General features: G+C 49.8%; 1 protein-coding gene across 1 annotated transcript in view; it reads right to left on the bottom strand.

Moving 5' to 3' along the window:
- Nucleotides 1-22,503, bottom strand: part of Col4a1 (collagen type IV alpha 1 chain) — a 108,535-nt gene that overhangs the window by 20,884 nt on the left and 65,148 nt on the right. The window contains exons 6-31 of the mRNA XM_055608489.1: nucleotides 22,421-22,483; nucleotides 21,912-21,965; nucleotides 21,758-21,784; nucleotides 21,180-21,263; nucleotides 21,032-21,094; nucleotides 19,617-19,652; nucleotides 19,009-19,050; nucleotides 17,948-18,034; nucleotides 17,049-17,075; nucleotides 16,844-16,894; nucleotides 16,190-16,234; nucleotides 16,052-16,105; nucleotides 14,947-14,988; nucleotides 13,481-13,565; nucleotides 13,126-13,161; nucleotides 12,174-12,338; nucleotides 10,927-11,022; nucleotides 9,799-9,882; nucleotides 9,294-9,364; nucleotides 5,171-5,362; nucleotides 4,508-4,676; nucleotides 2,253-2,345; nucleotides 2,064-2,168; nucleotides 1,233-1,330; nucleotides 349-499; nucleotides 47-160 (exon numbers count right to left, since the gene is read on the bottom strand). Of these exons, the coding sequence (XP_055464464.1) occupies nucleotides 47-160; nucleotides 349-499; nucleotides 1,233-1,330; nucleotides 2,064-2,168; nucleotides 2,253-2,345; nucleotides 4,508-4,676; nucleotides 5,171-5,362; nucleotides 9,294-9,364; nucleotides 9,799-9,882; nucleotides 10,927-11,022; nucleotides 12,174-12,338; nucleotides 13,126-13,161; nucleotides 13,481-13,565; nucleotides 14,947-14,988; nucleotides 16,052-16,105; nucleotides 16,190-16,234; nucleotides 16,844-16,894; nucleotides 17,049-17,075; nucleotides 17,948-18,034; nucleotides 19,009-19,050; nucleotides 19,617-19,652; nucleotides 21,032-21,094; nucleotides 21,180-21,263; nucleotides 21,758-21,784; nucleotides 21,912-21,965; nucleotides 22,421-22,483 (2,134 nt within the window). The remainder of the gene's footprint in view (nucleotides 1-46; nucleotides 161-348; nucleotides 500-1,232; nucleotides 1,331-2,063; nucleotides 2,169-2,252; nucleotides 2,346-4,507; nucleotides 4,677-5,170; nucleotides 5,363-9,293; nucleotides 9,365-9,798; nucleotides 9,883-10,926; nucleotides 11,023-12,173; nucleotides 12,339-13,125; nucleotides 13,162-13,480; nucleotides 13,566-14,946; nucleotides 14,989-16,051; nucleotides 16,106-16,189; nucleotides 16,235-16,843; nucleotides 16,895-17,048; nucleotides 17,076-17,947; nucleotides 18,035-19,008; nucleotides 19,051-19,616; nucleotides 19,653-21,031; nucleotides 21,095-21,179; nucleotides 21,264-21,757; nucleotides 21,785-21,911; nucleotides 21,966-22,420; nucleotides 22,484-22,503) is intronic.

Raw genomic sequence — 22,503 nt, 5'->3', positions numbered from 1 at the left:
CTCTCCCCACAGTTCACAGGCTCTGAGGAAGGAACAGCAGTATCACCTGATGATCCTGGTGGGCCTTGTCCTCCGGGAGGGCCCATGGCTCCAGGTGGTCCTACTCCTGGAACCCCTGGTGGACCTGCGGGGCCTTGAACACCAGGAGGTCCTGGGTCACCTGTTGGGAAAGATGGGACTAAGTTCAGAATAGAGTGTATTTCATTCTGTCCACCCTCCATTTGCTCAACAGATACAGATACAAAAGCCTCATAGATTCTCACCACACACCCAATCACTGTGGCCAGAGCACACAATACTGTGAGCACATAAAGCACACAGACACCCTGACACAGTCGAAAGCATTACCTCTGATCCCCTGCAGTCCAGGAGGGCCGATTAAGCCCTGTTCTCCAGGGAAGCCTGGTCCCCCAATGTTGCCCTTCTCTCCTGGTGTACCAGGAATGCCCGGAAGGCCTGGCTGCCCCTTGAGTCCTGGTAGCCCAATGCCAGGTTCTCCCTGGAAATCACCAAGACACCAGAAGCAAATTAGTCATGAGCATTGGCTCTTGGTGACTGCAGCTCTGTCACCTGTCACACCTGCTGTCTCCCAGGAGAGTGAGGACAAGTCCCGACTGGTTCCATCATGGGTCCTTTCCCCCACTTCACATTCATGCATTCCAGCAGTTTCCCTCAGTTTCCCCTAATCAGAACAGGAAAGGCGTGCCCAGTAGTCACCCGAAAACTCCTATCCAGTCTAGGAAGATGCAGAAGGTGGACACTGCAGGGCAGGAAAACTGCTAAATCGCACAGCACAAGGTTGGGCCAGAAACATGTCTACCCAGGGCACACTGGGCAAAGAAGGGATGTGTTTCCAGCTGTCACAATTGGAGGGCGCTCTGTTGACGCCAAGAGTAGATGCCTAAGACACCATTGCTAAAGGGCCACCGGCAAGGCCATCACAGCCACAGCAGCCTTTACTGGAGTGTCCAGTTTCCCTCCCAGTTGACTTATTCTTTTCTGACAGTGGACCTCAAACAGCTTTCATCTGCCACCCACAGTTAGAAACACATTTCACACTGGGACCCAGCACAGGGGCAAGAAATATTCACAAAGCTGAAACCACTGCTTTCCCTTCTGCCTCTTGTATACTATGTCACTAAAAAAGAAATCCTACAAAATCAATAATCCATATATTATATAGCCAATTAACAAGAAGTAGGAACAGGCAGCCTGGGAAGGTCAGCGCCCACCTTTTGGCCTTGTGGTCCTGGGTTTCCAGGTAAGCCATTGAATCCAGGACGACCTGGACTGCCGGGTAGGCCTCTCTCTCCAGGCAAGCCATCCACACCTGTTTTGAAGAGTCGAGAAAATCGTTACAGATACAAGGTCGCTCTCTGCACACTCTTCATTGTGTCAGTAACTGTCACGCAGCCAGAGTCTAAAGTCACCTGGAAGACAAGACCTCTCAGCATGTCTGAAGGGGTTTGGGGGCTGATTTAAGCGCGGTGAGACGACCCACTATGGCTGTGGGGCCATCCCAGGGGCTGGGTCAGTGATGGAATGAAACCATGAGCTGAGCCCCAGCGTCCACCCACCCGCCTCTCTGCTCCCTGACTACAAACAGGGCGTGAGGAGCTGCCACACACTCCAGTGCCAGCGCTTCCCCACCATGATGCATCCTCAGGCTGTGAGCTGAGAAAAGCCCTCCCTTCCTTCCTTAACTTGCTCCCGTCAGTGGTTTGTCGCAGCACCTCACAAAGTAACTAGCACAACATGGAGACGGAAACAGCACGTGTCGGCAGGCTACGCATCTCTCCTCTACCTCCTGTGTCTGGAGCAGACCCTCTATGCAAGATGGCACAGCGCCCGTCCGCCAGCTGCCTGAGGTGGCGGGATTCTATCACTTGAGCGGCACGAGCAAATGAGGGACTGAGCGTGTCCTTCCTGCCGGGGCCTGTTCTTTCTCACAGGTTCACATGAAGCACATACCACGACCCTCACCGCAGACCAGTCATTCAGTGTCAGGATTCCCTTCCCCATTTGGACCTTTGGCCAGAGTCACAGTCCCACACTAGGCTCACCTTTGGGGCCAGGAAGCCCGGGAAATCCAATCCCTGGCTGGCCCACGGCACCCTTCTCTCCCGGGATGCCTGGCCGTCCTGGGATTCCTGGGAGGCCTCGGTCACCTGTGGTGAGGAAGGCAAGTGGTCAGTGTGAGAAATGCCGAAGGGAGACCTGTGGTAGCCAGGCAAGCTCGACTTCAACAGTACCTTGTGGCCCTGGGAACCCAGGGGATCCTGGAAGTCCTGCAGCTCCAGGGGGGCCAGGGAGTGGGACAACCTTTCCTGCTTCACCCTTTGGACCTGAGAGAGGAAAACCACAGAATCATATGTGGGAACTGTCACACCTCAGCCTCTCTGAGGACAGGATCACACCCCAGCAATCTCTCAGTACACCTCAAAGGAGCTACCTCTCCCCAGCTCAGGCCTGCATCCTACAGGACACACAGGCTGTGGCCACCTCTCCCCATCCTCTACAGCACCCAAAACCCCTGCACATAAAACCCTTGGGTTTCTCATTTCTCCCTGCATGTCTAGAATCTCAACCAGACATACTCAAGATGTGTGTTCCCAAATGATCAAAATGTTTATTTGACTCCAGATTCCTTAAGAGTTTCACATTAAGCCCTGGAGAGTTGAAAAATCTCCCAAAACAAAAAGTTAGGTGGCCCTGGGTCGATTCTTGGCTAGCTTTTCCCAAAAAATAAAAATAAGTAAATAAAAACCAAAAGACAAAACCAACCAACAAACAAAAACCCCCAGACAACCCTATTTTCATTCCATCAAACAGACTCTAAGTTGCTTTCTGTCTAGCTGAACTTGCAGCTGCTCACAAGAACATGATAGGCAATAGGTGGCTGTGTGTTCCCCCACTCCGGCAGTGTCACAGTTCCTAGTGCTCTGGGGTAACCCAGCCCTCTCCACTTTCAGGCCCCACCTCTTCCCAGTTAAGCCCCAGGGAGCCCATGGAGGTCAGGACACTGCCGGTCTGAGGAGCCAAGGCTCCTCCAAGTGTGCACAGGGATCAGCACAGCATAGGAACGCCACATCAGAGGACCCTCCAGGAATGGCTGGCCTGCCTCTCACCACTGAGTGTGAGAAACGGCTGACCCCGGCACACATCTGCTATCCAGGAGCCCCTGGAATCCGGGCTTTTATGGTCACCACATAAACACAGCTCTGGGGATCAAAGGTCAACTTTCAGATCCAGAAGCTGACAGGGTCTAGAGGGCTGGGAACCCTCCAGAATGTGAACAGCTGGTCAGCACAGCCAGCAGCACCTCCTCCTAGACCCTTCTTCCTGGTGCCGGCATCTACCAGAAGCATGCTGCTGATTCTCTCAGATCCTTCCATGGCTTTCACAAGTTGTTGATTTTTGAACCATGGGGAAAGCGACCGAACTTCTCTCTCTGGCTCACTGGGGTCTTCCTAAACCATCCCAGTATTTCCCTCTTCTGGGGGAGTTACCGGCAGGAGAGACACTTCAGTCCCTCTGTTCACAAAACACAGTTAGTAAGGGGGTCAAGCTGACTGTGCTAATGACAATGGTGACAACACAGCTCCTCAGGGTGCCACCCCTGGGGTAATACTGCCTGGGAGAAAACAACGTCCCTAAGGAGGACAGGAACTGGTGTAGTCTGGCTATGGCCATGGCTAGGGGAACCATCATCAGCGCTGTAAGTACAGAGTTGTTTGTGTGGAGTTCTTACGGGGAATTCTGTTCACGGGTTCCCTAACACTGTTTTTTAACCACCCTGAGTCCTTCATTAACCTTTACAACTTTTAAAATCCTTCCCAGTGCATACACCTACTTCTTCCTCTGTGGCAAGCCACTTCTGGCCTCTGCCCTCAACTTCCAAGACTGCCTTGTGACAGGCTTGTTCAGGTCAGTATGGAATCCCAGTGCCAGTGCCCACTTACACCAGGCAGAGGGCTGTACCTCCCCCCCAAATCCAGCCACCCTCAGCCGCTCTGGGCACTGATGGCGGAGGCAAGCATGTTACCCTTGCTGTGGGTTTTCTAAGAAACCCTGATGGAGAGCTCAGGACGGCAGGGCCTGGGTCTTTTTTCACAAGGCTTACCAATACTCGCTTAGGGGTTGGTACATAAACCACTCTAAAGGCAGTCAGCAAGTGACCTAAGCCAGGAAGAATTAAATAGCAACCCAGGCACTGCAACTTAGATGCTGAACATCAACAGAGAGTGAAGATTATACTGCCTAGAAAATGCAAAAGCTGAAAGGAGCAGAAAATGGATTTAAAAATAAAGTCTCATGTTCCACTCCTTCTCCCTGAGAGGCTCACTAGCTGATCTATGCTCTCTGTGTGAGCCATCTGACACAGGGAGAAAGGAAGCACAGCACTGACAGACTTGTCTGGTCATATCCCTCCTCTGGGAAGAAGTGAAACACTGTGTACCCTGCATCTCTGACCTTGAAGAGTCCCTTTCAGGTCCTGAAGTCTCACCTGGAAGGCCTGGGGACCCTGGGCTTCCAGGAAAGCCTGCATGTCCTTTTTCACCAATGGGACCAATGGAACCGATTCCTGGGGGTCCAGGAGGGCCGGTGTCACCACGACTCCCGGGGAAGCCAACTCCTCCAGGGGGACCTCGTTCTCCTTTCAATCCTACCGAACCCTGAGGAGACAAGAAGAGGAGAGACTGTCAAGAGACAAGGCTGATTTCTGTACCTGCTGCTGTGCCATCCGCAGCAAATTAGTGTCAAGCAAATTAGTGCCAGCACCACCAGGACCAGCAGGTCAACTTGGAGTTGATAAGTGACACCAGTATTCTTCTCCCGAAGCAGTAGTCACAGCTAGAGGTCTAGGATCCCTCACTTCAAACAATGATGGGGGTACTGTTAGCCTGAGAATTGTTTCCCATGAAGGACATGAGACAGGAAAACTCATGCATTCAGTCCCGAAACATCAAAAAGACTCAGCCATCTGTAAGCTATTATACAAGTCTACACTACTAACCCTGCATTCACTGCTGAATGCTGGCTCAGGGTCATGAGCAAGTCTATGCCATCTGAGGGAAGCACCATGGCTGAGACTCAAAGCATTCATTTCTGTACACTTTGCAGATCCCCATTTGCAAGACACATGTTCCAAGTCTGGAGATGGACCTACCGGGGAGCCTTTGGGTCCAGGGAGCCCTGGGTGGCCATCTCTTCCAGGAGTTCCTGCTCTTCCGGGCATGCCTGGCTGTCCTGGAAAACCTGGATCTCCTTTGTCACCTTTGAGCCGCATGTCAAAAAATATCTCGCCAGGCTCTCCCTTAGCTCCAGGCTGGCCCATAAGGCCTGGTGAACCTTGCGGACCCTACAGAAACAAAACATCTTGTGACACCAAGACCCTACTGTGAGATGCATCAGCGGTCCCTCAGTCCCGGGGCTGAGGAGCCACCGTTCCAGGAACCACCACATCTTCAGATGTCATGTAGATGCCAGCCAGCAGCTCTGCAACAAAAACAGCGCCATCGCAGCTTTCTTAAAATCCGTTACTTTGTTAGGCGGTCCGCATGGACCAGGAGGGAAGGGAGTAACACTGAACACAGTCTTGAGAAACCCTTGAGTCGCTTTCCTTCCCCAAATGTCTGTCAAGATCTCCAGGGTATGTCCTGGCAACTGTTGGAGCTCTGTCCAACCAGGAACTCAAGACGCTGCGTCTGAGAGCAGAGGCAGCTGGGACAGCTGGAGAGCTGAGGCCTCCATTGTTCACCCAGCCTGGGAGTTCACTACTGAAGCTGCCCGGGTTTCCTTTCGTAATTCACACCCCATGGTCCGGAAGAGATAAGGGCTCCCAGGGCACCGGTGATTGGGAAAACCCAAGGAGAGAAGCCCAGTGCCAGCTCTTTAACTGGGTTTTTGGGAAGCTATTTGGACTTTCCCAAGACTCTGTCAAGAGACACACAAGAATATTTTTAGCTCCTGGAAGTCAAAGCTAGGAAGACTGTCCGCAGCCAGCACCCTTCTCCCCCAGCTGCCTTGAGAGCGAGGCACACACACAAGACAACAGCAGAAGAAAGAGCTGCAGCTGCTTGGTCTCTTGGGCATGAGAAGTCTCACCAGGCCCACCGCAGTCCTGGCGGGACCCAGACTCTCCATAACTCACTTTGTTTTCGTCTCTTTGCATAAACTGGATCAAAAGGGCCTTTGGGTAGGTGTGAACTACAATCACGAACCACTGTGTGTGCCTTCAGTGTATACTTCTCCAAGGAAGAGATTAGAAGACCACTTCAGAGCAAAATTTGTGAAAAAATTATGGGAAAAAAATGGCAACCACTAGTCATACAGACATGGGGGGCAGGACCCCGTGTACATTCCTGACCTTTATCACAACTCTGAAAGGAAACATGGGAGTCTCAGTCTAGCAAAGAAGTGAGCCACATCCCTGAGACTAGCCAGCCAGGAAGTGTAGCGGGTGGTCACAAAACAAATGCACCAGTCTACGAAGCCTGCCCATGGTGCCAGGCCACCTACGCACTGATGCCGGTGGGGGCTGGGGGGGGGTGAGGTGTTACACAGTGACCCCTCCTGGCCCACACGTCTCTGTGGGCTGCTCAAAGTCCATCTAGGGTGGGACTAATGTGGAAAGGATAACAAACTTTCCTGACCCCAGTGCTCCTAAGAGCCATAAGCGCAAAGGCTGGGGGACAGGGAAGTTTTACTATCCCACTGCGCCCCGTGGAGCCCTGGGGTCCACACATGAGGCTTTAATGCAGGCTCACCCAGAGATGGAGGTCTTAGCAGTCACTCTCTGCCATGGTCTATACAATTTAAATATTTACATTATTGGCAAAAATCAGTTCTTCAGCCAAGCTATCCGCATTTCAAGGGCTCATACACCACCGGCCACTGGATGCCACACTGAAGTGGTGCAAACACAGAATGCCTCTGAGGTGGCTGAGCCTTCCACTGGACAGTGATAGATGCTCTGGGCTAGCCCTGAGCTAGAATCTGCACATGAGATTGCTTGCACAAGGCTGAAGAATGGACAATAACTGCTGGAAATGTTAGCAGAAGATTGTAGAAACTTCCGCATTTCATCAAATGGCAAGGATTTCTTTCTTAGCCTGTTTCCTGAGTTACTATGCACAGACATGTACTTGTAAGTCCTGGAAGGAAACAGACAGTCCTATAAAGCCTTTCCTTGGACATTCGGGGCTTTTCTACCATGTTGTATGGCTGTCGTTCCAGAAAACAGTCAGCTTCACTGAGATTATGTTTCTGAAGTCGTCTTTGGAAGAAGAACCAAGGCTTTTCATCTGCCTCCTTGATTTCTAGGCCAAAGAGATGTCAAGGATTTAGGAGAAGAATCTTGCTTTCCCTAATTTTTTTTTATTTTGTGTGTATGGGTATTTTGCCTGCAAATATGGCTGTGTACCACATGAATGGCTGGTGTCCATGGAAATCAGAAAAGGACACTAGGTCCCCTGGAACTGAAGTTCCTTATGATTGTGGACAGCTACATGGGTGCTGGGAATTAAACCCAGGTCCTCTGAAAGAACAGCCAGTGCTCTTAACCACTGAGTCATTACTCCATCCCCTTTATTTCTTAAAAGGGGCACTGATGGTGCTAAGACAGCTCAGAAACTCTTTTAACACAAACAATTCCCAGATCTGAGATGTTATTGAAAATATGCCCCATGCAAAGTCTATTTGATCAATGTGCCCTATAGAATCAATCGCTGCCTTGAAAGCTTGGCCCTGGCCACTTTACCCAGATGGAACATCTGTACTATCTACTTCTGACAATTCCCACTTAGGCCCTGGGCTTAGTCAGTGCCTGCTAGACCTACTGTTTATTCCTAAAATCAAACACTTGGCTTTCCAAGGCAAAGGTCACAAAACACCACCTCAATAGAAGGAAAAGCCACTGTCACACATGTTCCCACGTCCTGCTGCTCCATATCTTCCAGCCTCCAGCCACATTCAAAACACAAGGACCACATCTGAAGCTGTGACCTAGCTTCCCGGGAAGCTGTTTACATGCCCTGGCCTTCAGGGGCCGTGCCCATGTTGGGAAGGTCAAGGGGGAGGGGTGTTTTCTTCTTTATCTTGATGACTCCTCCAGCTGTCCCTCTCCCTCACTTCCCTGCTCTTCTGAAATTTTCTGTGCTATCTTGGGTCAGGAGCTGAATGCCTGGCTTGGGTTTTAGCCAAAGCAGAGGCAAGAAGGACCCCAGGAAAACTGCACAGATAAAGGATGAAGGCGATGAGCAGAGGTGGAAAGACCCTTTTCTGCCTTCAAAGTTCTTCTCACTTTGATCTCCACCACAGAATGCTATTTGAACTTCTCCGCTCAGAACTGTTCTGAACAGTCGTGTCTTCTAAGTCAGCCCTCTAGGCTCCAGCAGCCTTCTGCAGCACAGAGCTGGGATCTGACTTCAAAAACACAGAGCCTCTGCAGCTTTCTTGCTGCTTCCCTCCTACTTTGACTCAATTCTGCTCTGGCCTCCTCGAGACATGCTTCCAGCAATATCCAAAAGCAGTGAAGAATTTTAAAGAGTTTTGTCAGAAAAGGATAAGGTCAAATACCTAACTTTTCATTTCTAACAAAAAAGAAGAAAGAGCTCAAAAGCTGTATAGAAACTAGCAATGCTTACAGAACCTGGCAGAGGGAAGGGGAGGGGAGGGGTGAGGAAAAGCTTGCAAACAGACCAAGTGTGCACAGTGGACTATTAAAGGTGGAACCCTCCTCATCTTCGAATGGCTTCTCTCAGAACAAAGCTTAGAAGCTGAATTCTATGCAGCAGAAAGCTTTCATGTTTGTCCCTGTGAGCACATGTGGATCTCCCTACAGCCTGGAATACATGAATACCATCTACACAGAATACATGCTGGTGACATGGAATGCCAGCTTCCCTCCCTCCCTCTGCAGAAGCTCTTGGGCTGAACCCATCCTTGGCAAGATTTAAGATCATGCAGGGGATGCTATAGGCCCTGGTCACAAGAGATGACCACGGCTGGCATCCTCTGAGACTGAGATCCTGTGGGCGGGATGCTATGCTGCCCAGTGGAACCTGAACACCAAAAGCAAGTAGGGAAGTGAGACGGTTTTGGGAACAGGGACAGTGGGTCTAAGTCTCTTGTTCTCTGGATCTCCCATGTGAGCATACAAAAAGAGGCACACCCACAGTCACTGGGCCAGCTCCCGTACCACGCTGGAGCAAGCATAATGGGAACTCACTCCGGCTGTTCCTACAGTGATGGCTTCGAACACGAATGCGCTCTCCCAGCGGTGCACTTACCGGCAATCCTTCAAGACCATCCCTTCCAGGCAGACCTCGGTCACCTTTGGCCCCTGGCTGTCCGGGGAAACCTTAAAAACAGACAGGAGCAGAACAGCTGTGAGACAAGTCTTCCAAACCCCTTTGCCCCAAGACCCAACCTCATCGAAATCTTTCTGTGAAGTAGACTATCAGGAGAAACATCCAGGACAGTAGAGAAGTAAAACTCAAACTGCCAAGACAGGCTCCGAGAGGCAGTCATGAGCCTCATGCATAAGTCCCTGAGATGGGAAGCTGCAGTGTCCCTCATCCCAGCAGCCTGTGAGACAAACTCACCAGCCCTCCTTGATCTGGAAGAACCACTGTGCCAGCCTCCATCAACCAGGCGAGCGCATGGCACGGCCATTCATGTGGACACACTTGGTGACAGCTTTCATCCTCACTGTCATACCTCCTCGTCTGAGGCAGCCAGTGTCCGACCCCAGGGCCATCTCTAACATGTTTCACCTCCCGCCCTACCACTTACCAATCTCTCCTGGGGGGCCCTGTGGCCCAGGAGGGCCTCGAAGTCCTTCTGTGTCACACGCAAGGCAGCTCTCTCCTTTCTGACCTGAAAGAGGAAACACAGGGTGCTTAGCGCATGGTTGATGGGTGCTTAGCGCACTTGATTTGTGCCTCATGTGTGATGTGCTGACAGACTGCTCTGCGGTGCTCCGAGAGTAGACGCAGGAGTCCTGCGGGTGGTCCAGCCGGGGTCTCCCTTCTCCGTCATCACCATGGCCTGCAGCGCTGCTCACTAGTTAGATGATCTCACACCCATCCCATGAGAAGAGTTCAGTCCCCAGCATCACACCACACAGATACACACGTGCACACATGTACACACACACTCACATACATGCCCACACATGCTGGATCTCCTAGGACTCAGGGGACAGTTAGATGGAAAGATTTCATCCTAAAAATCTCTAGACTCTGGGTCCATCAGAATACTCGATAACTCATCTGTGTAAGCAGTGACTGTGGTGAGGAGAGTTACACAGCCACCCTAAGCTGGCCTCTGACACCGTTTCCCATGCCACGTTTGGACTTCCAAAGGGCCAAAATTCTGTATAGGTCAAGCCAGAAATGGTCAAGCATGGGCCGGTTTTACGAGGGCCCCAGTTTGTTCTGCTCCAAGGTTAACAAGCACGTAAATATCGGAATGCCATTGTCTACTTCCTGCTACGTCAATGCTCGCACTGTTAGTGCAGCAACAGTCCCCCATCTCCGGATCCAACTGGCAAAGAGATAAATCAGCATCCTGCACTGACATCACAGCAAACACTTAAAAGGCTAGAGATAAAACTGAGAGCGCACAGTAAAGCTGGTTAATCCAGCAGCGGCAGAGCTGTCTGCCCCGACTGTGCAGACACGTGAGAGCTCGTCAGTAACCGTGTACACATCCCTGACTTGGCTTAAACGGCTTGCGTCCTTCGAGAAGGACACTCTCAATTTGAACTGAAGGCTTCTGGTATCCGCTGTTAATACATCAACAAGGAATAGTGAATATGCCTGCACCTGGCCCTCGTCTGAAAAGCCAGTTGGTGGGTGAAGCTGCTCAGCCCAAATACGGGTTACCACTCAACAAGTAAAATGAAACAGAAGCCCTTACCTTTCTCTCCCATTTCTCCTGTCAAGCCTGGCGCTCCTGGAGTCCCAGGAGGACCCTGGTCCCCAGGTGGTCCAGGCTGACATTCCACAATGCCATCTGAAAGTAATGATTAAAAACCGTAAGACATAGGCGGGCATCCCTACTCTCTACGAATCTGACCCTTGAGTCTAAGAAGAAAATATGTTAGGCTGATTTGAACATTTTAGAAATTCAATTTTCATTTGCTTCCCAATGAGCCTGTGATTTTAACTTGCGAAACAAAATTAACATTGGGAAGGAAGCAGCGGGTTCTGGGCGGAATGTCTCCAGGATGGCCAGCACTCATCCTCACTTTCCACATTTCAAAAGCCAAAAGGAAAGGAAGTCCCATAAAGCCAGATATAATCTGTCCATCCTCCCACAGGGAATTCACACTAATACTTTCCCAAGGGAGCTGCCTATCTGGATTCAATCATCCCCTCAGCCCTTATCTGTCTCCCTTGCCAGCCTCATCCTGGGAACTTCCTTCCCCCTCATGAAGATGGGCTTGAGTTCTTGGAATCGGCATCACCGGAGTACAAGCTCATAAATCTTACGTGATCAGCCACACACAGGGGTTCTCTAAGCCCCCTCTCCAGCCCACAGTGCTGATCAGCCTCACATTAGGTCTCTACTGCAGATAACCCCTACAGCCGGAAGTCCCCAACACCCCACTTTGGAAGTCTGACATGCTCCCCTGACCTGGTTGACTTAAATCTTCTAGAACTTTCTCATAATTATTGAAATGGAATCACGGTATCACAATTTGCCAGTTGTGAGCTTATACTTCATGCTCATCTTTTCTTGAAAGCTGATATAGGAAAAGGCCGAGTGATTGTCCATCTCGGCTGCATTATACCTCGGCATACTCTAGCCCGATGTGTCCCCACATATACGCTAAGCAGCTTTATGGCAGTTTCTCTGCATGAAGTAGAACACATTCAGCTGTCAATCACAGCCAAACCAACCAACCTGCTTACCTTTAGCCTCAGATGCCAGGAGACTTAGAGCTGGCCAATGTGTCCCTTTTCCCTTTAAGCCTATTTGATTGTTAGTGATTGTATCTTTGTAACAGAGTTAAACCTTGTAAAACTACACAAGCAAAACGTGAACAGTCGATGCTGGGAAGCCCAAGCCTTTACAAGGCGCTGTTTCTAGCAGCAATCATGGTGCCCATCCAGCTCTGCCCTGGGTACCTGACATCTGACAGGACATGCATGGGCACTTACTTGTGTGGCCTGGCTGCCCAGGGGGTCCAGGAGGACCAGGAGGCCCTGGGGCTCCATCTCTTCCGCTTGGTCCTGGTAAAGACACGCCTGGCAATCCTTGGTCACCTTTTAATCCTCTTTCGCCTGGGAAGCCAGGAGCACCAGGCTGGCCTGGAATAGTGAAGCCTGCAACCGGCACAGGAGCTCATGTAAATAGCCTGAAGGTGGTTTGACACCTGTGCAGAAACTCCAGTCTCCCAGAGGAAAACTGTCTACTGGGATCCTCAGTGAGGGGTCCCTCTAGGAAAGCACAATCCAGTAAGCCTGGGGCCATCAAGCCTAGCAAAGCTAGGTGACAGGTCTGAAAATGCAGAGTCCACTTTGCCACCTGATATACTAAGGTGTTAAGGGGTTCACACGAGGTGACCTGATACAGTGCAGAAGGGCTGGCAGTGGAGACCCTGAGCAGCGAAGCTCTGGGAGCCACACCCAGTCAGTCCTGCTGTCCTGGGGAGGGAACGGCCACATGTGGATCCAAGTAAACACAGGGAGACTCTGGAAGTCTTAGAACAGAGAGAGAAAGACACTGCTCCTGGAGGAAGCCAAAGGCACGCCATGCCATTCACCCATCTTGGAGGGAACCACAGCCCAACAGATGGAAGAACTTGGCGGAGCCAAGTCCCACGCAAGGGCAGGGTGTGCACCCAGAGGACCAGCCAGAGGGCAAGTCAGTGTCCCCTGGGCAACAAGGACCCACGCTGTCTGAACATACACCTACAGATGGGGAATGGCATGCTAATCTATAACTATGAAATATAAAGTGAGCACATACCAGGGCACACTGGGCTTTGCTAACTAGAGAGACATGTAAGAAGCTGCAGCCTGCCTCATGCACACACAGTGTGTATGACAGACACAAGGGGCAAGAAACGACACAGGAAGTGCAACATTCTACAAGAAGTAAGGATCTCACCTGGAGGGCCTGGCTGGCCTTGTATTCCAGGGTAACCTTGAAAGGAGGAGGGAGAATTGGACAAAGTGAGGTGACATCGTTCACGTATGGACATTTTCTGCTTCTCTGCCACCATCTAGCCAGGACTACTTAAAGGTGTCCACAATCTAGAGTGGGAAGATGGAACCAGGGTCCCCAGAACATCCCTGCAGAGATACCACAGCAGAAAGCCACAGGGGAAAAGGACTCCTAGGAACCTCATCACATCATGGTGAGGTTGGGGAGAGAGGGGAGGAGGGGAAGGGCAGAGAGGGGAGGGGAGGAAGGAAAGGGGCACAAGGGAGGGAGACAAGGAAGCAGACAAGCTGCAGCCTACCTTTGGGGCCCGGTTCTCCTCTTATCCCTGGCGTTCCTGGGTAGCCTCGGTCTCCTTTCTCTCCCAAAGGCCTGGTGCCCACCACCTGTATGAAAGCACAGGTCTCTGAGGATATGGGAGGAACTGAGAGCACACTGTCCTGTATCCTCCCACCTCAGGAATACAAAGAAGCAGTGGTGGTGTGCAGGGGTCGGGGGGGGGGGGGGGCCTGGAAGAGCTACAGAACGAGTGCCATGTACCGCTTTGTGCTGAATTGCCAGGCAGTTTGGCCTTGTTTGTACAGTTTCCCCGGCAGCAGCAATGCTCTCGCTCCTCAGCTAAGGCCTAGTCTAAAATGTGCAAATGCACCCAAGCCATGAAACACACAGCTCGCTTCACAGGCAACACAGGAATGCCCTTCGGTTTCTTCCGAAGCACAGGTAAGGAACACACTTTCCTTTCCTTTCTTTCTTTTTTTTTTTTTTACTTTTATTAAATGATATCTTATGCTTTTGTTCCTTTAAAAGACAAAAGGGCACTTCCTAGAAATCACGAGGACACAGGCCAGGAAGAAAGCACTGCCAACCTCCCCATGAAAGAGAAACTTGTCTCGCCATGTTCCTGAATCACCAGAGTGCAAGAAAAGGGGCAAAGTCAAGCCTCAACACACTACCTTTACAGAACCCCTCCGCAATAAATCAGGGGACACTGTTCAAAGTGCCGTTGGGCAGCTTTGATTCAGCCATTCCACAAAGAGTACATATATTAAAAATCACTGCGCATTCCAAGGATATGTCAATTTTGTCAATTCAAAAATAGATAAAGCTAAAACCGTTAAAACTAACTAAGATGTGTTGGTGGGACTGAGGTGAGGTGAGAATTTGCCGGCCCTCGGGTGAGTCACACATGAGGGAATGCCGATGAAGGAATGCTGAGCACATCAAGGCGGTCAGAGGACAGCAGTCCTGTTGCTGAAATGAGGCCTCAGAAATGAACTCTGGCCCCAAGCCCTCATTCACACAGCGAGGGACACAGACACAGACCCACACCCACACCGCCTTCAGCAAACAGGACAGGATCACACACTGTTTCAAAAACAATTTGGAACAGAACAACTGAAATGATAGTGGGTCAGAATGCATACGAACAAGGAGTGAGTGTTACTTGGAAAACAAAAGTTGGTTTGGCTAGAACAGTCAGACAATGGTTGATCTGCTCCTCTTACAAAATTTTCCTTGATGGACAATTAAAAAATAACAAAAAAAAATTCAAAATAGGTAGCTAGTTTATCCATGTGCAAAGTTTTTCATTTCCAGAAGTTTGAGGATATGTAAAAATGCTAAAAGTGTGATTTTTAAATATCAGAGCAAATTATTATTTGCTTCATGTAACAGGCTCCCACTTCAGATAAGAGCATCCTGCAGGGGGCAGTGGCAGCAGAGCATCCATGCAAACCAGAGCCCACCTCAGCCACACCCATTACTTACAGTTCCAGGGGGGCCTGGAAGTCCAGCTTCGCCCTTCTCTCCCTGCAAGGAACATGCACAGTTATTTCCAGCCTTACCATGTGGATGACCATATTGACGTAAAACTCTAAACTGGTCCTATACAACCCCAGCCTCTGCCTCTGGGCCTGGCTGTGCTACTGTGTGGTCATCACAAAAAAATAAGAGCACAGCTCATCTCAGCACACAAAGGTGGCCTGGGGAAAAAGATGTCTATGCCACCTACGGAGAAGGCTGAAGAAAGAGTGCTCACCCAGCTATGTGGCAGCCTCCTCGAAGGAGCCTTACAGAGCCTTGTAGAAGCACAATGTTCTTCTCTAAATTGCTACAAACCACCGCTTCTAATTCCTGAAAGCATCTCCTCAGGTTTTTATGTCTAGATTTACACTAAAAGTCCCAATAAAAACTCCAGTGTTCGCTTCAGACAACTTTAGAACAACCTAGAACCCAGTCAGCAGATGGCACGGATGTTAGAGATGTCCACATGTAAGTAATTTATGGATGTCCACGTGGATTAGAGTCTCCTTATTTTATTAAGGAAGCTTTCTTGATTTTACAAAGCAGGACGTGGGCCAGTGAGATTCCTCAGCGGTAGGAGCACCTGACACCAAGCCTTCCTCTGACCTCCTCAGGTGGCTCGTGTGTGCCTACACACAACCAAGCAAACCATCAATATAAGCAATATAAGTTTTTAAAGAAAAGGTTTTGAAGGAAAAAAAGAAAGTCAAGATGTGTCCTTCAAACCCTCTTTGTAGAAGGCACATGCACATGTTCAGAGAGGAACAGCAGGAGGCAGAAAACTTGGCCATTCTCTCTTTCCTTATACTTTCGTATTTTCTCTTACTTTACAATCGGGGGAAAAACTAATCTCTACAAAAAAAAAGACAGAAGCTTGATCAGATGTCACGTGATAGTCATCTTCTAAATAATTCATCAACTGCAGAAAAGTCCACAAACTGGTGAATCTGCACAGAATAAAGATATGTCTTCCCCTTGAGCTCAGAGTTCTTTATTCCAGAAAATAAATGAGCACGACTCTAGGACAAACAACCCAGTAAAGGTAAGAACTCAAAACGTCAACACGTACCTGAGGGCCCTGCCGGCCTGGGAGTCCTGGGTAGCCAGAATCACCGGGAGAGCCCTACAAGAATGAAGGTGCAAGGCTTGTCAGGGAGGCGAAGAGCAGCCCTTGTCCACCCAGAAACTGCAGGGGGAGGACACTTACCGGACTCCCCTTCTCTCCTTTCTCGCCATCTTTTCCAGGTTTCCCCTGTACAATAAAGAGACACACGTGAGCGTTTCACAGATAATGATGGCCACACCGTAGCTCTGTTTATCTCTCTCCCTAGTGAGGTACAAGATGGGGAGAGGAGAGGGCCACATGAGTTGCTAGGTCACCGGGGAGGAAGATGGCTCAATTTCTGAAGAGCAGAGTGCACACAGCTACAGAGGCCAGTGTCTTAGGCACCAAGGCGCTATTTTGTCATTGGCAGTGAGCACAGAGGCTGAGATGGAAGGCTGATTTTTTTCCCACATGGTGACTTTGGGGAAGCACAAGACATTCCCAGAAACTGGCAGCGAGGCAGATGTCCCACTGCCGCTGTCCAGACAGGAAGAAGTACGTGGGCCTGTCAGGGTCCCAGCCACACACAAGTAGGGGTTCAGGTCTGGTGTCAGGAAGAGTGACAAAAACACCTAAACACCTGCTTAGACAACAGCTAGGTGTCCCAGGGGACCACACAGGGATGACTCCTGAAAAGCCCCCTCCCTGGGAGGCTCAGGGGGGTCTGGAGAAGCAATCAATCTTCCCTTCATTTCTGTGAGTCTGGGGGCCAGAGGGGAGTGTGTCCACAGTGAGGCATGGACAGTTTTCACTTACCCGAGGCCCTTGCTTGCCAGGTTCACCTTTCTCTCCCACTCCTGGCATTCCCTGAAGAGACAAGGAGACAAGGAGTTAGACCCGCTGATATATGCAAATTCAGCATGAAGCCAGATACACGCTGGCTTTGGTAAGAAACACCAATACCATAATGTATCATCCTTCACATAAAAATAATATTGGCAAAGAAGCTCAGAGCACTCACCTGGAAGCCTGGTTCACCTTTCTGACCCTAAAAGAATGGAGGCGTTGGGAGAGACAGATTAGTACCATCCTCTGGCTGCATCCGCCATCTTATAGCCATATCACACCCTTGTTGCTTTTGTTTTCCTTCTTCTTTCCTCCCTTTCTCTCTCTTCCTGTCTTTTCTGAGACAGGGTCTCTTTATGAAGTTCTGATTAGCCTGGTGTGTAGCCCAGAACTTGTGGCAATTCTCCTGCTTCAGCATTCTTGGTGTTAGGATCACAGGGGTGAGCTGCCATGCCTGGACCAGTTACTCAGATGCTACGCTGAACACTTTTTTTTTTTTTCTTAACCCAGGTTGCAGAGATGGCTCGGCCGTCAAGAGCATGTACTGCTCCTGCAGAAGACCTGAGTTTATGTCCCAGCACCACAGTACGCTGCTGAGAGCCACCTGCAACTGTAGCTCCAGGGCGGTACAATGTGCACACGTGTATAAACTCACACAGAGACGCACACATGCAGATAACTGAAAAAAAAAAATCCTTCTTTACCCACATTTACAAAAGCTGCACGCTGCCCTCTAGTCAGCCCTTCCTGGCATGGTTTGGGTTACAGTCTAATACGACCTTGGTGAAAGAATGGGCATGGCCTCCCTCTACCCCTCAGCTGGACCCCTATCACACAGCCTCTCCCCAGTGTCAGGCTTACTTAAGAAGCCCTTGGTTAGGTGAGTCAGGACAGGGTAGTCCTGAGCCAACCCAGTGCAGCCATGTCTGCCCTCAAAGGACGTCTATAAACCCACTTCCCAGGGCAGGAGTGATTATGGCTGGAGAACCTGAATTTTGATCCAGCTTCTCTTTGTCCCTCAGAGTATGTACAAAATTAGAGAACAGACATCTGCCAAAGAGAGCCCAGGCATACCTTTTCTCCTGTTGGGGCGAAGTCTCCTTTTTCCTTAACTTGTGCCTGTCCAGGTACTCCAGGAGGACCACTGACCCCTTGCTCGCCCTGTTATGTAAAATTTGGAGGTTGATGAGGTACAAAGATAGTACAAAGACTGAAGAGAGGGTAGTAAAAGCCTTAAATTGAACACTGGCGCGTTATCCTCCCACAGCAAAAGCCTTGGCTTCTGTAGGAAAATGGACTAGGGAGTGTCCCAGAGAGGTACGCTTCTCAGGCTTAGAAGCCTGCACAGCTGCAGCACATATCAGCTAGTGCACCTGCCCACAGCTGCACCCCTGTGTTAGCGAGCACACACACCAGCTGATAGGAGCTTGGCAGGAAAGGGGATGTTTTAGGCGAGCCAAAAATAAGAGAACAACTTGGCTTCTTCTTCCTCAGGCAGTCTAACAGCTGGGCACACTTGGAATTAAAGTCAGCCAGAAATGAGTGAGGGCCAAAGACCTCAACAGTAAAAACCAGAGCCCAGGCCCTGCCCAGCCCCACCAGGTCTGGTACCCACTGGTGGCAGCTGCTCACATCAGCTTGCCAAAGACCAGGCAGTAACTGTGATGATGCCCCTTTGTCTTGCCCAGGGACATGACTAGAGAGGACAGCAGGGGACCAGGTGCCCACTGTTTGCCCTTCTTGCCAAGAAAAGGATGTTTGTCCAGTCTTCACCATCCCACCCCCTGCCACTTCCAAGACACACATCCTCAGTGCCCATCTGGCCCCTGAGGAAGAACCAATTACCACCTTCATCAGACCTCCTTGCACTGGCTGACATTGTTGGGCTTAATACAGTTATGCTAGTTTAACTTTCACTCTTTTGAAATGAATTTGCGATCAGATTTGCGATCTGATGATCTGATGATTTGGCTGAGCCCTGTGTTCAGAAAAGGGGAACTGGCATCCTCGTGTCACTGGGCCCCACAATTGGCCTCACTTTTTGGCAAAGTGGAATAAGCCCTGCAATCCTAGCAGTTCATCTATGTCTCCGCCAAACTCAGGAACACAAAGAACCACAACGGGTACTCACTCACCTTGTCACCCTTTGGTCCTTGGAAGCTGGAGCCCATCTGCCCCTGTTGATTACAAATCCCTCTGTATCATTAAGGCTGTCTGTCACCTTGGCCAGCATCCTCAAGCCCCACTCAGATGGGACAAGAGGTTAGGCTTCAAACAACAGTTTTGTCCTACAAGCATCATAAGCTTTGCAAGAAAAGCCACGCTGGATGCGATGACTGTGCAAAGATTTTTACAGATATTATAATACAGAATTCGTTAACGTACAGGTTTTAAACTCTGGGTTCAGAAAAGGGAATGATCAATGAATCCAAAGTAATAACTAAGGGATGAGTATATGAAAGTGAAGGGTCTCAAAGATGAGGAGAAGGAGGAAGAGAATGTGATGCTGTGAGGAGGATGATAGTAGGTAGATAATGGATGATAGAAAAATGACTGACAGGTGACAATCAATAGAGCGATGGGCAGACATACATAGATACATAATACTGACAAGAAGTCACATGTGTGGGTAAGGTTGAGGCAATTTTCCAAAGCTCTTTACAGTAATTTACAGATGGAATTACAGAATCTCACTACAGTCTTACACTAAAGCTGAGAGCAGTCAATGAAAAAATATCTTTACCTTTTCTCCAGGTGGGCCAGGAGGGCCTGGAGGACCCTGTAAGAGAGGTCATTTTAATTAAATAATGTTCAAAACCAACCGTGATCTGGAAGGTCACATGCACACACACACACACACACACACACACACACACACACATGCACGCACGCACGCACGCACGCACGCACACACGAGCTAGCGGCACCACAGAGGTGACTGTAGCACAAGGACGCTTAGCCGCTGATGAGCTCTCGCGGGGTGGGAGGCAGGTTTGGAGGACATGAGTCCCTAGGGCTGTTGCTTTGTCCCTACACTTGCCCTCTTCCTCTTCAACTATCTATATCTCTGGTTCCCCACCACGATGTTCTGTGCTCCCCACAGGTTCAGAAGCCACAGACCCTAGGCCATGTGGGTCAAATCCCCTGAAACCATGAACCGAAATGAGTCTTTCCTACTTGGAAACCATTTCTGGAACAACTGACTAACGGTCCTCTGTACTCTGTTGTTGGCAGGATGGTGTCTATTATACAGACCTATGGAAGCTGTGCAAACAGCCAGCTAGGGGTCAGAATCATTATGAGGAGAGGAAGAAATCCCTCAGAGGCTGAGGACTGCCCCTTGGGTGCTAAAGGCCTGAGGTACCAGCCTGTCCTCCAGCCTGGAGCGGCCCACATGGGGTAGCAGTGGTCCACTTTACACACAAGCATCTGCCTTAGAAAATGATTCTTCCAGGGAGTAGACTGTGGTGACACCAAAAAGGTGGTCCCACATTTGCAAGAAAATTTCAGAGCATCACAACCATATTTTTTAAAAAGAAAAGCCAACTTTTCTGTAATAAAAAAGCAAGCCCATTTGGGCCATAGGAAGGCAAGTGGATTCTACTTATGCACGTGAAGAAAAACAATATAAAAAGAAAAAGATTAAAGTATAAGGCCAAGGTTCTCTGACAGGACACTCAGTCAGGCTGTGTACAGACCACTGACTCAAGCATCTCTGTCCAACCTTGCACACATGATTCTTAGTAAATACGTCTTTTAACACTAACTTTTCTGTGCTGTCAAAATGATGGGGTGAGGAAAAATCCTTCTCCTTCTGCAAAGATTGTCAACTGTGTAGAGGCCAGGGGTAAAGCTTCCTCTCCAGTGCCACCTCGGGCTCCTAACTGACCCTTAAATTCCAATATGCCTCTGCCTCTGCAGCCCCTGCATAAAGGGCAGAGCCCACCCTGGTGACCTCCAGTCTGTCCTCCTCAGTGCCGGGACAGACACACAGACGGGTGATGACCCAGGATGGCTTGAGGGTTCACAGTATATTTAGCACATTTTCCCACAGCTCTGGGAACTGAGGGCTGGAGGTGTCAGCCACAAGGGCGTGATTTTCAGCCTGTTCCAATGCATTCCACATCTCTTCTCCAAGGGACGATCCTCAAAACTTACCGGTGGCCCAGTAAATCCCGGAGGACCGACAGGTCCCTGGAGTCCTGGCAATCCTGGTGAGCCCTGCGGTTGGATCGGAAGAGAAAGGATTACAATGCTGCAGTCCAGCCAGGCGGTCACTCAGCGTGAGCAACAGTCAGTGGCTTACCGGCACCCCAGGGATGCCAGGAAATCCTCTCTCCCCCTTCAACAGTGTGCCAGGAACGTGGCCGAGAATCTCACCAGGGTCTCCCTAGAGGGCAGAAAAAGAAGAAAAGCTGCAAGTGCTGATAGACGTGTAGAGAAACTTGGAACCCTCTCAATACTGCGGTGACTAGCTCCAGGCTGGGACTTAGACCTGGGGTGTTGGGGACACAGGACAGCTTTGAAGGTTGTTCCTCAGGCACCATCTAACTTGGGTGTTGTTTGTTTGGGGTTTTTGGTTTTTCCTTCTTTCTTCCACTGGCCCAGAGCTCAACAAGTGAACCAGGCTGGCCAGCCAATGATCCACCCCAGTGGTCTACACCAGAACCACAGCCTGAACCCCTCACATGGCTCCAGCATCCCACAGTAGGAGATGAACACATGAGGCTCTGAAGCCTACATCACTCTGTGTGGTTCACACACCCCTTTTTTTTAAAAAAAAAAAAAAAAACAGAGCTTGGGACATTTGTTTTGAGTGTTTCCAATTGATTTCTTATGAGTAACCCAGGGAATTAAAACAAAATTAAATTAAATTAAACATACCTTCATTCCTGGTAACCCCGGTGGTCCCTAGAAAAGAAGTTTAGCTGTAAGTTTTGTTTGTCCAAAAATATTGGCATCAGTAAAGTATAAGAACCAAAATAAATGAGAGGAAGCGTAACCAAAGAAAGTCTGATTTGAATGCTCGTATACTCACAGGATTTCCGCTGAATCCAGGCAAGCCGGGAGGACCGAGTGGCCCTCTCTCTCCCTGGGAGAGAAGGGAAATGTCACACACAGATGCACACCCCAAAACTTCACAACAGATACCACTGTCCCTCTTTTCAGAGAAACTGTACTGGTGGCAGCACGCACAGTCTGCTGCAAGTGAGACTTTCGGTGCCACTTCATGGAGGGAGCACCATGCTCCCCATGCAGGGAGCACTGAATTCTCCAGCAAGATTAACAGAGGTAAGGACTCAGAGTATCAGGTCCTGGTTTGATTTAGTAATTGGCTCGAGGTAAAATCTTTAAAAGAACCATTTTAGGCTAAAGCATACAACTAGAAAGCAACTGTTATCTTTCCCATATATTAAATATGGAAACTGCAATTTTCCCATCAAAGAAAGAAAGCTTCAGATAAGGAACTTCACAGTGACAGTACCCGATGTTCCCATGTGAAGCTACAAGCACGTGCACAAGGGAGGGTCTCGTCTCTAAGCTTACCTTTGTACCGTTGCATCCTGGGATACCTGGGGGACCTGGAGGGCCATCTTGGCCAGGAATACCCTGCAATCAATTAAATGAGG

This window comes from Psammomys obesus, unplaced genomic scaffold (genome assembly GCF_907164565.1).
Source record: "Psammomys obesus unplaced genomic scaffold, mPsaObe1.curated_primary_1811, whole genome shotgun sequence".
NCBI lineage: Eukaryota > Metazoa > Chordata > Mammalia > Rodentia > Muridae > Psammomys > Psammomys obesus.
This window is presented reverse-complemented; position numbering and strand designations above follow the sequence as displayed.